This window comes from Balaenoptera ricei, chromosome 4, assembly GCF_028023285.1.
Source record: "Balaenoptera ricei isolate mBalRic1 chromosome 4, mBalRic1.hap2, whole genome shotgun sequence".
NCBI classification, from domain to species: Eukaryota; Metazoa; Chordata; class Mammalia; order Artiodactyla; family Balaenopteridae; genus Balaenoptera; species Balaenoptera ricei.
In genome coordinates this window covers 102,506,044-102,519,227 of record NC_082642.1, presented here as the reverse complement: position 1 = coordinate 102,519,227, position 13,184 = coordinate 102,506,044, and the positions used below count along the sequence as shown (strand labels likewise).

Below are 13,184 nucleotides of genomic sequence, written 5' to 3'. Positions count from 1 at the left end.
AAAGACACAAAATGAATTCCAGAAGTCTCAAATAATGAAGACTAATAGAGGGCTGAAGAAGAGAAGAGGGTAGATTTTCTTCAAACAAATCCTGTACTCCCTTCCTCTGGCTCTTATTCCTAACACCCTTACCACAAGCCATGCCAGACCCTGCAGTTCCCTAGCTTCCTTCTCCATCTTCCTTTTGCTCTCCCTACCCCATCTCCACTAAAAAAAAAAAAAAAAAAAAAAAATGAATGAGAAAGGCCTGAGTAGATGCCCTCTGAAGTGGGAGGATCTCTTCTCTAAGGAAGAGGAGGTTTTAGAACACGGGCAGTACAAGGTTATAAGAAAGACAAGTAAAAATTCCTGCAGGACAGGGCCAGGGCCGAGGAGAGCTCTGGGAGCTAAGCATAGGATGCTAATACTGATGCTCAGAGGGACCAGCTACCTCAGAGACAAAGCTCAGAAGATGCCCTGGGGCTAAAGGAATTGATGTTGAAGGAAGCAGCAGAGCTAGCAAGAATGGTAACTTACCTTCACTTATAAGTTTACATTTTATTTGATATTTTGTGATACATACATAAATTTTTGCATTTGAAATGTATTATATATTTAGCTTTGTGGGTTTTTTAAATTTTATGAGTTCTGATCTCATTTTAAAATAAAACTCTTGGATGTGGAAATAGTGAAACAAATCCTTAAATACCAGCATTGTAATTTTTCTCTAGTACTGTGCTCACTTATTCAACACGTCTAAAACTGAAGTGATACTTGACCTCCAAGCACTTCTTCTCCATCAGAATCCACAGTAAAAGGAATCTCCATTCCTTCCTAGGCATTCAAACCCTGGGTATTATCACTGATGCCTCCTTCTCACTCAGTCTCCAAATCCAACTTGCTACCAAGTCTCAAACTTTCTACCTGTTAAATATTTCTGGAATCCACCTCCACCTCTGCATTTTCTGCTGGCAACGTTCTTGCTCACCTAGATGACTTCCAGAGGCTTAAGATTTGTCTCCCTCCACCCCTTCTTTTCTCCCTAGTTAATTACCCATACACGAGCTAGTGATTTTCTGAAACCCATCTCAGGCTTTACATTATCGTTAGAATAGAATCCTCACATGAGGTGTACATTTTTGCTAGTCAGTTAACTGGTCAGTCAGACTCCATTCCCTATCCGTCCCTGAAACATAACTCCAATTTTTATGTGTTTTTGAGGAAGGTGATCCCACCCATAATCTGAGTTGTCTTAAAGGGTGGGCCTTTGTTGGTTTCATCCAATCAGCACGTAACATTTGTCTGGTTCAGGGAACACATACCAACTTGAGAAAAAGAGACTGCAGGAGATGTTTATTGGATTCTTAGGGAAAAGCAGCATTCTACTCTTCCAAGAGAGAATTGGGTGAGATTTCTTTTTTGTTTTTTAATCTTTACCTGATGTGAATAAAGAAACACAGAACCTCTAGGAAAACTGGCAGCTATCATATGCACAAAATGGAACCATAGTTACATTAACACTGTAAGACATCTACAGAAAGCAGAGAGGGGGACAGGTAATAAATTAGTTCCTTTTGTCCATATTTGAGTTGCTGGATATACCCTTGTCTGAAGCTCAGTTTACCACTAGAATTTTCTATTATGAGAGCCAGTAATTTTTTTCTTTTTTTATGACCTAAGCCCATGTGAATTTCTTTCTGGCCTCTCCCAGCCTCTTTAGTCTCATCCTACCCCACTAAATGAAACTCTCTGGGCCACATGGCCTTCTTTCAGCAGCTTGACCACACTGAGGGTTTATCAAAGAGTTTCCTATGTATTGTTCCTTCTGCCTGAAACATTCTTTACCCCTGTGCCATTACCAGTGTATTGCCTCTCAGCTCCAAATTCACCTTGTTGCCTGATCTGTAAAAATAGACCTGGGCCCTTTAAATATTTTCCTTTTGGCAGCTGACATGATGTTAAGCCTTATCAGTTGAGGGCACTGGAGAGATACTGTAGGAACAAGGAGTTTCCTTCCCTTTCCAGTGTCTCATTTGCCAGGCTCCTGGAGAGCATGATTTCTTCTTCAGTGCTTGGACCATATAGTTTTCTTCAGTGCGAGATGCCTGCAGCTTTCTCCAGCATTTGGCCATACGTTTTCTTTAATTCTTGACTAGAGCAGTGGCTCAGATAGTGTGGGCCTGTTCCCTAGCTCAGGTCATTGTTTTCTGTACCCTCAGCCCCATGTGTGCACATGCTGGCCCTGAGCTGCCCTAGCCTGAGCTGCACATGGGAGTGCACTGGGTTCATATAAAGGAATCCTCTCCATTCCAATGGTACCCTCAACTCCCACTGTGTGCCCCACTCTATCTTCATGGCTGCCTGCCAGTATGCCTGTCTGTTCCCTGCCCAGAGGTTGTGAACCAGCTCTGGCCCAGGCCATCTGGCAATCTTCTCCACCCTCCAGTGTTCTACAACCACATCTCTTTCAACCACCTCTTTCAATGAAAGTTGAACCTTCCTTGCAAATTTGTCCTTCCTTAGGTGTGCTACCCAGCCCTAACGTACCTTTTAGAGTTCTCTTTCCATGTACATGGTGAATCTCCTATCTTAGCTTGATAATTTTTATATTAAACTTCCCCTGTTTAAATTACTGTCACCTGATGGGACTCGAGACGATGCACCCCCTTTTCCTATGGCCGCTCATATTCCTGATCTCATTTTCTCTAGCAAACTTCCCTTAACCTCCAGACTTAAGTTAGATCCTCATATTAATTAGCTCTCATTGCATACCAGAGATTTTTTTTTTTTTGGTTTATAATGCTTACAAACGTAATTAATGTTTGTGTGGTTATTTGCTTAATATCTTAATTCCTATCCTGGAAAGGATATGAAGAAAGGGGAAATGTCTTTCTTGGATTCCTAACATCTAACACAATGCCTAATACAACATAGCAGGCTTTCAGAATACTGATTTTTTTTTTACTGTATATTATGTATATATGTGAATTTTATGAAAAGCCCAAAGTAGCTATGAATGGGATAAACAGGGAGTATGAATTTAGGCAGGTGTCACTCTCTTAACCAAGTTCACTCTGGTAGGGCTAACAACATTTGGAGTGTTCAATAAATAGTTTATTAACTGATGGCAAAGAAAGTATGTTTCCTCTGACATTTGGACAGCACTCCCTTGTACCATGAAAGGATAAAGCTTCAGAAAGTCATTTATATTCTATCAACCTCCTCAGACTAATGACTAAAGAGGGCCCCTTCTTTCCTGTCAGAATCTTGGTAGAGTGGAACATAGCCAGCATATGTGGACCCTTAGAGTTCAGAGTGAACAAGTTCAAGATGCATAATTTTATCTGATCACTAGCTGACCCCCCAGGCATTGCTATTCAGAATGTTAACGATTGTCAGATTAAATAAATTCTGTTGTTGCTTAGTCAGGTGATAGTTCTCTTAAGATGCAGCACAGTGATGGATTAATACCGGAAAGCTGAAGCATCTGCTTTTATGATTTTTATTTTTGGCTCGTACTGGAAGCCAGTGTTTTCTTTATTTGTTAATGGCCTTTTAATATGAATGGTCTTTCCAGATCAGCAGTTTATGGGCATCTTTCCAAACATCAATTTGATGTTTCCTGAAGAATGACTGCTTCTTTCTGTGAAGCCCCCAAAGTAACTTTTGTATGTACTACAGAGACTATATTGTATATCAGAACATCTATAATGGGCATTTGTTGGTCTTGCTACCAAAGTCAAGACTCCCATCCTGTGGGCACAGGATCCTGATTTGGTTGTGGGGAGTCACCCTTCTCCAAGCTTCTGTCCATATGTGTAGAGTGAAGTTGACCTTACACCTGGCTCTGGGGATGCCCTTGTGGCCAAATCCTAATTCAGACAATACATTTGTGCACCACAGTTTGGTCTGGTTACAGTTTGATTCACGAATGTGCATAGGGTCTAAGTCTGGACAGCCAATCACTGAGATGCCATTCTGAGGTTTCTCTCTGAGCTTCCTGAGACCAGGACTTTCTTTCCTGCTGCACTTGGAGTTCTAGAGCTGCTGCAGACAGAGCCTGACTGAGGGTTGATCCAAAATAGAGGTGAGCAGAAGCAAAAGATGGACTAAAATATCCAGATTCTGATAGTTTTAATATAATCTTCTCATCAAGATTCTCCAAAGATGAACTATTCTAGACTTTTCAATTATGTGGGCTTATAAATTCACTTACTGATGAATCAATTCACGGTGTTAAATACACCTTTTAATCTTGGCGAAAATCCATCCACTTGTTTTCCGATGTAAATTGATGAGCTTGAATAGATGAGAGGCAGAAAATAAGTTTTGGTCACATAGATTGGAAAAAATAAATAGTGATCAAGCACTGAGATAAGATATGCTTTTATCAGTCATTTGTTTAGTACTTAAAATACGTTTTGCAAAATTCAAGAGATGGTAGAGGTGTCAAAATATAGGCTGTCCATAAAGTCGGCAAACAGGTGCATATAATAGATTGATAGTTGATATTACAACACAATAGTGTAATTATGGATAACTTTATTTGACGTAAACCCCTCTTAAAATCTACTTTTGTGTTTTAAGACTAATTAATAGACCATAATACTGAGTAATACATGTGTCTAAGTTCTTTCATGATGCTGTAACAAAAATACTATAGTCTGGGTGGCTTAAACAACATTTATTTCTCACAGTTCTGAAGGCTGGAGTCCAAGTTCAAGGCACCTTCAGATTCGGTGTCTGGCTTCCTGTTTCAAACACAGCTGTCTTCTTGTTGCATCTTCATATGTTTTTATGTGGTGGAAGGGGTAAGGGAGTTCTCTGGGGTCTCTTTTCTTATTGTAGTTACTTTACAATGTGCTGTTAGTTTCAGGTGTACAGCAAAGTGATTCAGTTTTATATATATATATATATATATATATATATATATAAATTTTCAGATTCTTTTCAATTATAAGTTATTACAAGATATTAACATAGTTCCCTGTGTTATATTGTAGGTCCTTGTTGTTGATCTATTTTATGTATAGTAGTGTGTACTTGTTAATCCCAAACTCCTAATTTATATCCCCACCCACCCACCCCCACCCTGCTATCCCCTTTGGTAACCATAAGTTTATTTTATATGTCTGTTGAGTCTTTTTCTGGTTGTTGTTGTTTTTTTAACACCTTTATTGGAGCATAATTGCTTTACAGTGGTGTGTTAGTTTCTGCTTTATAACAAATTGAATCAGCTACACATATACATATATCCTAATATCTCCTCCATCTTGCGTCTCCCTCCTTCCCACCCTCCCTATCCCACCCCTCTAGGTGGTCACAAGCACCGAGCTGATCTCCCTGTGCTATGCGGCTGCTTCCCCCTAGCTATCTATTTTACATTTGGTAGTGTATATAAGTCCATGCCACTCTCTCACTTCGCCCCAGCTTACCCTTCCCCCTCCCTGTGTCCTCGAGTCCATTCTCTACCACTGTGTCTTTATTCCTGTCCTGCTCCTAGGTTCTTCAGAACTATTTTTTTTTCTTTTCAGATTCCATATATATGTGCTACCATATGGTATTTGTTTCTCTCTTTCTGACATACTTCATTCTGTATGACAGGCTCTAGGTCCATCCACCTCACTACAAATAACTCAATTTCGTTTCTTTTTATGGCTGAGTAATATTCCATTGTATATGTGTGCCACCTCTTCTTTATCCATTCATCTGTCGATGGACACTTAGGTTGCTTCCACGTCCTGGTTATTGTAAATAGAGCTGCAATGAACATTGTGGTACATGACTCTTTTTGAATCATGGTCTTTTCAGGGTATATGCTCAGTAGTGGGATTGCTGGGTCGTAAGGTAGTTCTATTTTTAGTTTTTTGAGGAACCTCCATACTGTTCTCCATAGTGGCTGTATCAATTTACATTCCCACCAACAGTGCAAGAGGGTTCCCTTTTCTCCACACCCTCTCCAGCATTTACTGTTTGTAGATTATTTAATGATGGCCATTCTGACTGGTGTGAGGTGATACCTCATTGTAGTTTTGATATGAATTTCTCTAATGATTAGTGATGTTGAGCATTCTTTCATGTGTTTGTTGGCGATCTGCATATCTTCTTAGGAAAAGTGTCTATTTAGGTCTTCTGCCCATTTTGGATTGGGTTGTTTGTTTTTTTGATATTGAGTTGCATGAGCTGCTTGTAAATTTTGGAGATTAATCCTTTGTCAGTTGCTTCATTTGTAAATACTTTCTCCCATTCTTAGGGTTGTCTTTTTGTCTTGTTTATGGTTTCCTTTGCTGTGCAAAAGCTTTTAAGTTTCATTAGGTCCCATTTGTTTTTTTTTTTTTTTAATTCCATTTCTCTGAATGTGGGTCAAAAATGATCTTGCTGTGATTTATGTCATAGAGTGTTCTGCCTATGTTTTCCTCTAGGAGTTTATAGTGTCTTGTCTTACATTTAGGTCTTTAATCAATTTTGAGTTTATTTTTGTGTATGGTGTTAGGGAGTGTTCTAATTTCATTCTTTTACATGAAGCTGTCCAGTTTTCCCAGCACCACTTATTGAAAAGGCTGTCTTTTCTCCATTGTATATTCTTGCCTCCTGTATCAAAAATAAGGTGACCATATGTGTGTGAGTTTATCTCTTGGCTTTCTATCCTGTTCCATTGATCTATATTTCTGTTTTTGTGCCAGTACCATACTGTCTTGATTACTGTAGCTTTGTAGTACAGTCTGAAGTCAGGGAGCCTGATTCCTCCAGCTCCGTTTTTCTTTCTCAAGATTGCTTTGGCTGTTCGGGGTCTTTTGTGTTTCCATACAAATTGTGAAATTTTTTGTTCTAGTTCTGTGAAAAATGCCATTAGGAGTTTGATAGTGATTGCATTGAATCTGTAGATTGCTTTGGGTAGTATAGTCATTTTCACAATGTTGAGTCTTCCAATCCAAGAACATGGTATATCACTCCATCTGTTTGTATCATCTTTAATTTCTTTCATCAGTGTCCTATAGTTTTCTGCATAGAGGTCTTTTGTCTCTTTAGGTAGGTTTATTCCTAGGTATTTTATTCTTTGTGTTGCAATGGTAAATGGGAGTGTTTCCTTAATTTCTTTTTCAGATTTTTCATCATTAATGTATAGGAATGCAAGAGATTTCGGTGCATTAATTTTGTATCCTGCTACTTTACCAAATTCATTCATTAGCTCTAGTAGTTTTCTGGTGGCATCTTTAGGATTCTCTATGTAGAGTATCATGTCATCTGCAAACAATGACAGCTTTACTTTTTCTTTTCTGATTGGGATTCCTTTTATTTCTTTCTCTTCTCTGATTACTGTGGCTAAAAATTCCAGAACTATGTTGAATAATAGTGGTGAGAGTGGACAATCTGCATTTGTTTTAACAGATACATCAAACATACCAGGTTACTTTCCCTTCCTGTTGTATCAGAAAGCTTCGTTTGTTCCCCTGGAATTCAAAACGAGAAATAAGAAATCAAAAGGGGTAAAAAACAGTACAAAACAAAATTCTTCCTCAATTCCCTATAAATTAGGGTCATTTAAGAATAGAGGTTCTGGAATCAGATTGCTATCTGCAGTCTGAGGATTGAAATCTAAGGATTGAAATTCAGTCCTTAGAGCAGAGGTGGGAAAGCCCCCCACCCATGCTCACCCACTTGCATGCCATCGACAGCATCATTATTAATTTGGGCTTGTTTATTTGCTGTGTCTAGCGTTGCACACACACATCTGTTTGTGAGGATTCGTGCTGCCCATTTTGTTCATTGGTTCTTCACTTCTCACTCCAGAAAGGCATATCCAAGAGGAAGGGGCAGGACCTAGCACATCACTTTAAAAAGCCTGGGAATCATTGTTCTGGGGACATTCTATACTTAATGCCACACACACTGCTGTCCTGCCACCTACATAGTCAGGATCTCCTACTGCTTAGTTCACTTCGGATGGGGTAAATCAAAAGACTTACCCCTGACTTTTTTTCTGAAGCTCCAGCTGCCAGAAGAAAGGTGGCAAAAACTGGAGGGGGACCATGGAAAGAGCCTTGGAGTTGCAGATGTGGACTTGGAGTTACAGAGGAGTCCCTCATTATCCTGAGAAGGTTCTGGTTTCTGGAAGTCCTCACCACAGAACAGCAGAAGCACTTTTGCTCAGACAAAGCTTTCTCTCATGGCAGAAATAAGGATTGCTCTGTCCAGCTTAGTCTCTATAGCTACACTGTGGCTGCTGCTGTTGTGGGGAAAGGGATTAGACGAGATGGCAGAGGGGAAAAAGGAAAGAGAGAGAGGACTGAGTTGGTTTTGACCTGAGCTAGACCAGAAGTCGCCATACATCTCTCTCTTACTGTCTTTCAGTGTTTGCTAGTGACATTGAGTGAATTCTTACAAAAACAGAATTGTTTTCAAAATATCACACCTCTCCCATCATAGCCAAACCCACATTTTTGAAATGCATTATTATTGGGTGGGGATACAGTTCAAGCATGTGCTTATGATGGCAACAGTAAGCACAGACATATGAATTTCCTCTGGGGACACTGGGTCTTCATTTAGACAGGGGTGTGGATGACTGGCATGATGTGATGTGGCTGTAAAACACAGGATGAGACAAACTAACTCAAATCAGACATGCTGATCCGAGAAATTATTTCAACCTCCCTTTCAACACCCTTAAAAGTTAGAAGAGTTCCTCCTAAGATTGACACAAGTAAAATGAATAAGTCCCAACAATATGCCTTCCTCACCACAATCCTGACTGCAGCACTGTGCTGTGCTGAGCATGCCTCATCATGACTAGAGGAGACCTGAATTAATCCACTTGGCTTTCTGGTGGAAAGATGAGTTGTCCCCTAAGAAATCATTGTCCACAGTTTATAGCAGAATAGTGTGTAAAAAGCCAACAGAAACCAACTAAAAACCTATCAGCCCTCATAACTGAACCCCAAATGTGTGACACAGAGCAGCAGAGAGAAGATGGAACTCACCGCGGTGCCGTCTAAGGCAGCACAATAGGTGGAAACAGGTAATGAATAGAGGTAAAGCCCCCAAAGGAAGCAAACTATAAAGGGTCCATTGTTGGTCCACCATCTCTTCCTTGGAGGGTGGTCCTGAGGCATTCCTTGTATCTGGAATGTTAGTCAGTACTAAAGATGGTTAAGAAATATGAGATACATTAGGTAACACCCTCTGAATTGTCAGAACTTGAATGGAGTTCCAGCTGATGCCTCTATTTCCCTTTCAAGAGGCTTCTCCCAAGAACCCCAGGACTCAGTACTCTCACCCACCTCTTGCTTTATTGCTGAGCATATGTGAATGACTCCAGGTTATAATTTATCTTTTGAAAAGTTTTTTATTCTGCTAGGGTTAATCCCCTGGAAAACAATATCCATAACAACTTTTGGAAAGCATTTTACCACACCCTTTCATTACATTGTCTTATTTAATTTTCATATTCACCACTTAAGAAAAGTAAGGAATATTTTTTATCCAGTCACTTGCCTTGAGAAGAGCAATTGTCCCAAGACTTGCCCAAGGTCTCATAGCTAGTAAATGGCAGTTGAGACTCAAGCCAACATGCTTCTGAAACTAAATTGAAGTTCATTTAACACAGTGCCTTTTTGTTGTCTCATAACCCTAATATCTCCAAATACTTTTATTATCTTCAGATACCTTTGGTATCTCTAGATATGCTTCTCTGGGCATACAGCTGGTTCCCATTACTATTGATCAGTGTTAATGTGTATTAAGGCCCTTTTTGTTCACGATAGGTTGCAACTTACTAGTGGGTCGTGGAACAATTTAACAGATAAAAAATAACTTTAAAAAATGAAACATAACAAAATAGAAAATATCAGAATTCATCGCATATCTTTCGATTTTGTACTTGTGTTAATATTTTTTATGTAGGAAAGCTTTATTTCTAGATATATTAACATAGTTACATATTCCTTCCCCATATACTTGGTTTTGGGGTAAATGTGGTCACGGGCTACTGGATCTGGGCATGAAATGGTTTGGTAATTGAGCGGTAACAAATGCTGTGTTGTTCATGCGGCAGCTATTGTTTAGGTTGGGCAAGCAGCCAAATCATTACCAAGAGTGACAAACTCGGCTGTCTGGGGGAGGGGAATGGATAGGAATAGGGACTAAGATTCCGACAACAGATAACCTAATACAGACAAATCCACTCAATTAAGAAGATGCAACTTGTAATACTTTCCAACCACTTAACAATCTAGTTTCCTTAATTTTATTTGGCAAGTTTGATACTTACTTATAAGAGGGTGTTCTGAATTATTTTGAGTCCATTTTGAGATAGAAAGACAAGATAAAGAATTGAAATTGATTGTGAAAACAATGCGGGTTATACTCAGGTGTGTCCAAAATCAGAGCTAGTCTCTGAGAAGACTCCTGCATTTACATACTAACAGATAATCCAATAATCCAGCTCAAAGGCAGTTTGCAAAATTTGTAGATCATCACCTCAAGATCATGGACACAAAGTAAACCCCTGGGTTTATTTTGAATCTCAAACAAAGACTGTATAAATACAACACAATCTTCCTCTCTCTGCTTTGACTCCCTCTTTCCCACTCCTTAAGTATAAGGACACAATTCAGCCTATATGACACCCTTTGGCACTTGAATAACAAGATGAACATTCATCAGGTGTCCCAAGTGAGTATAGAAGGCCACAAGGAAAGACTTTTGATGACATGGTGGGAACTATTTGTGAAATAAAGATTGTGCTTCTCCATGAAAAGCTGCTCAACATCATTAATTATTAGAGAGATGCAAATCAAAACTACAATGAGGTATCACCTCACACCAGTTAGAATGGACATCATCAGAAAATCTACAAACAACAAATGCTGGAGAGAGTGTGGAGAAAAGGGAACCCTCTTGCATTGTTGGTGGGAATGTAAATTGATACAGCCACTATGGAGAACAGTTTGGAGGTTCCTTATAAAACTAAAAATAGAATTACCATATGACCCAGCAATCCCACTACTGGGCATATACCCAGAGAAAACCATAATTCAAAAAGACACATACACCCCAATGTTCATTGCAGCACTATTTACAGTAGCCAGGTCATGGAAGCAACCTAAATGCCCATTGACAGACAAATGGATAAAGAAGATGTGGTACATATATGCAATGGAATATTACTCAGCCATAAAAAAGAACGAAATTGGGTCACTTGTTGAGACATGGATGGATCTAGAGACTGTCATACAGAGTGAAGTAAGTCAGAAAGAGAAAAACAAATATTGTATATTAATGCATATATGTGGAACGTAGAAAAATTGTACAGATGAACCTGTTTGCAGGGCAGAAATTGAGACACAGGTGTAGAGAACAAACGTATGGACACCAAGGGGGGAAAGCGGTGGGGGGTGGGGGTGGGGGTGTGACGAATTGGACGATTGGGATTGACATGTATACACTGATGTGTATAAAATTGATGACTAATAAGAACCTGCTGTATAAAAAAATAAATAAAATAAAATTCAAAAAAAAAAAGAATGGATAAACAACAAGGTCTTACTGTATAGCACAGGGAACTATATTCAATATCTTGTGATATACCATAATGGAAAAGAATATGAAAAAAATAATGTATATATAGGTATAACTGAATCACCTTGCTGTATACCTGAAACTAACACAACTATACATGAATAAAATAAATTTTTCTTAAAAGTAAAAAAATAAATAAATAAATAAAGATTGTGCTTCTCACCCTGCTCACTCATACACCCCCACTTTGCTGCTAAGATGGCTTTGTGAAGCGCCTAATCAGGAATTGACCAAAGGAAGATTGGGGAGGACAGAGTTGCAGGCCAGTGTGTGTTTCAGTGGCTGTTCTATTGACTTTCCCTCCGGGACTTTGCTCTGCAAAGTGCTTTTCTTCCTTCTCAGAGATAATTGCTTCCCCAACAGCATCCAAACCCCCACTCTGTCACAACCATGTTTACACATGGACCAATTCTTAACTTGAATATAAAAAGCAAAGCAGAGTCAGATATAAAAACAGGAAAATTCCCAGTACCTCCTAAGAAAGATATTTCAAGGGGAAAAAATGAAAGATTTTCTATCATACCTCCAAAATTTATTTACTAAAAGCTTGGTTCTGAAATATAATTTCAGAGTATATATATTTTTTAAATGAATAAATTTATTTATTTATTTAATTTTGGTTGCATTGGGTCTTCATGGTTGTGCGTGGGCTTTCTCTATTTATGGCAAGCAGGGGCTACTCTTCATTGCAGTGCGCGGGCTTCTCATTGTGGTGGCTTCTCTTGTTGCAGAACACAGGCTCTAGGCATGCAGGCTTCAGTAGTTGTGGCTCATGGGCTCAGTAGTTGTGGCTTGCGGGCTCTAGAGCACAGGCTCAGTAGTTGTGGCACACGGGCTTAGTTGCTCTGTGGCATGTGGGATCTTCCCGGTCCACGGCTCGAACCCATGTCCCCTGCATTGGCAGGTGGATTCTTAACCACTGTGCCACCAGGGAAGTCCTCAGAGTATATTTTTCTCCTCACCTCATACTCAGTTCATTGAGTACTCCCTGGTACATAAAGAAAATAATTTTTCTTTGACACTCTTCCCATTATGTTTGTTTTCATCACTCCACGAAAGGAAAATCCACACCCAATTCAAAGACGATTTCTAAGTAATTCATTTGACTATTGTGAAGGAAGCAAGGATGATCCAAAGAAATATGACACAGTTCCTCCTTGCCAGTATATCATAACCCTTCATGAAATAAAACACATTTCCCCACATATCTACAGTACAAAGAAATCTGTGATAAATGAGAGGCAAAAACCTTAAATGGCATAAAATTACTAGAAAATAGAAATCACTTCCTCTAGTGTAAACATAAAAGGCTTCATAAAGAATTAGGAAATGAGCTGGGCTTGACAGAAGAGGTAGAATTTTGATAGGTGGAGGCAGATTGGTGTGAGTCCAATAGTGTAAGCACTGGGAATGTTCTTCACGGGCCTCAATAAAAGAGTGGCTTTATGAAATAAGTTTATTAGGCAAATTAAGTATATTAGGAAGATTTTTGGCTGAAATGAACCAAAAGGGGGAAAACTTTAAAGACAAGAAGTTCATAAAACTAATTGGAATTTTAGAAGGAAGATAGTGAACGTCTGAGATGATCATGAAGCTCCAGGAGGGAACCAATCACAGAGTGGAAG

General features: G+C 39.2%; 1 protein-coding gene across 1 annotated transcript in view; it reads right to left on the bottom strand.

Moving 5' to 3' along the window:
• Window positions 1–3,904: 3,904 nt before the first annotated feature.
• The window catches only part of BTLA (B and T lymphocyte associated), a 43,363-nt gene continuing 34,083 nt past the window's right edge, over window positions 3,905–13,184 (bottom strand). Inside the window, 3 exon segments of the mRNA XM_059919989.1 lie at window positions 3,905–4,156; window positions 7,384–7,430; window positions 8,961–9,101. Coding sequence (XP_059775972.1) covers window positions 3,905–4,156; window positions 7,384–7,430; window positions 8,961–9,101 — 440 coding nt within the window.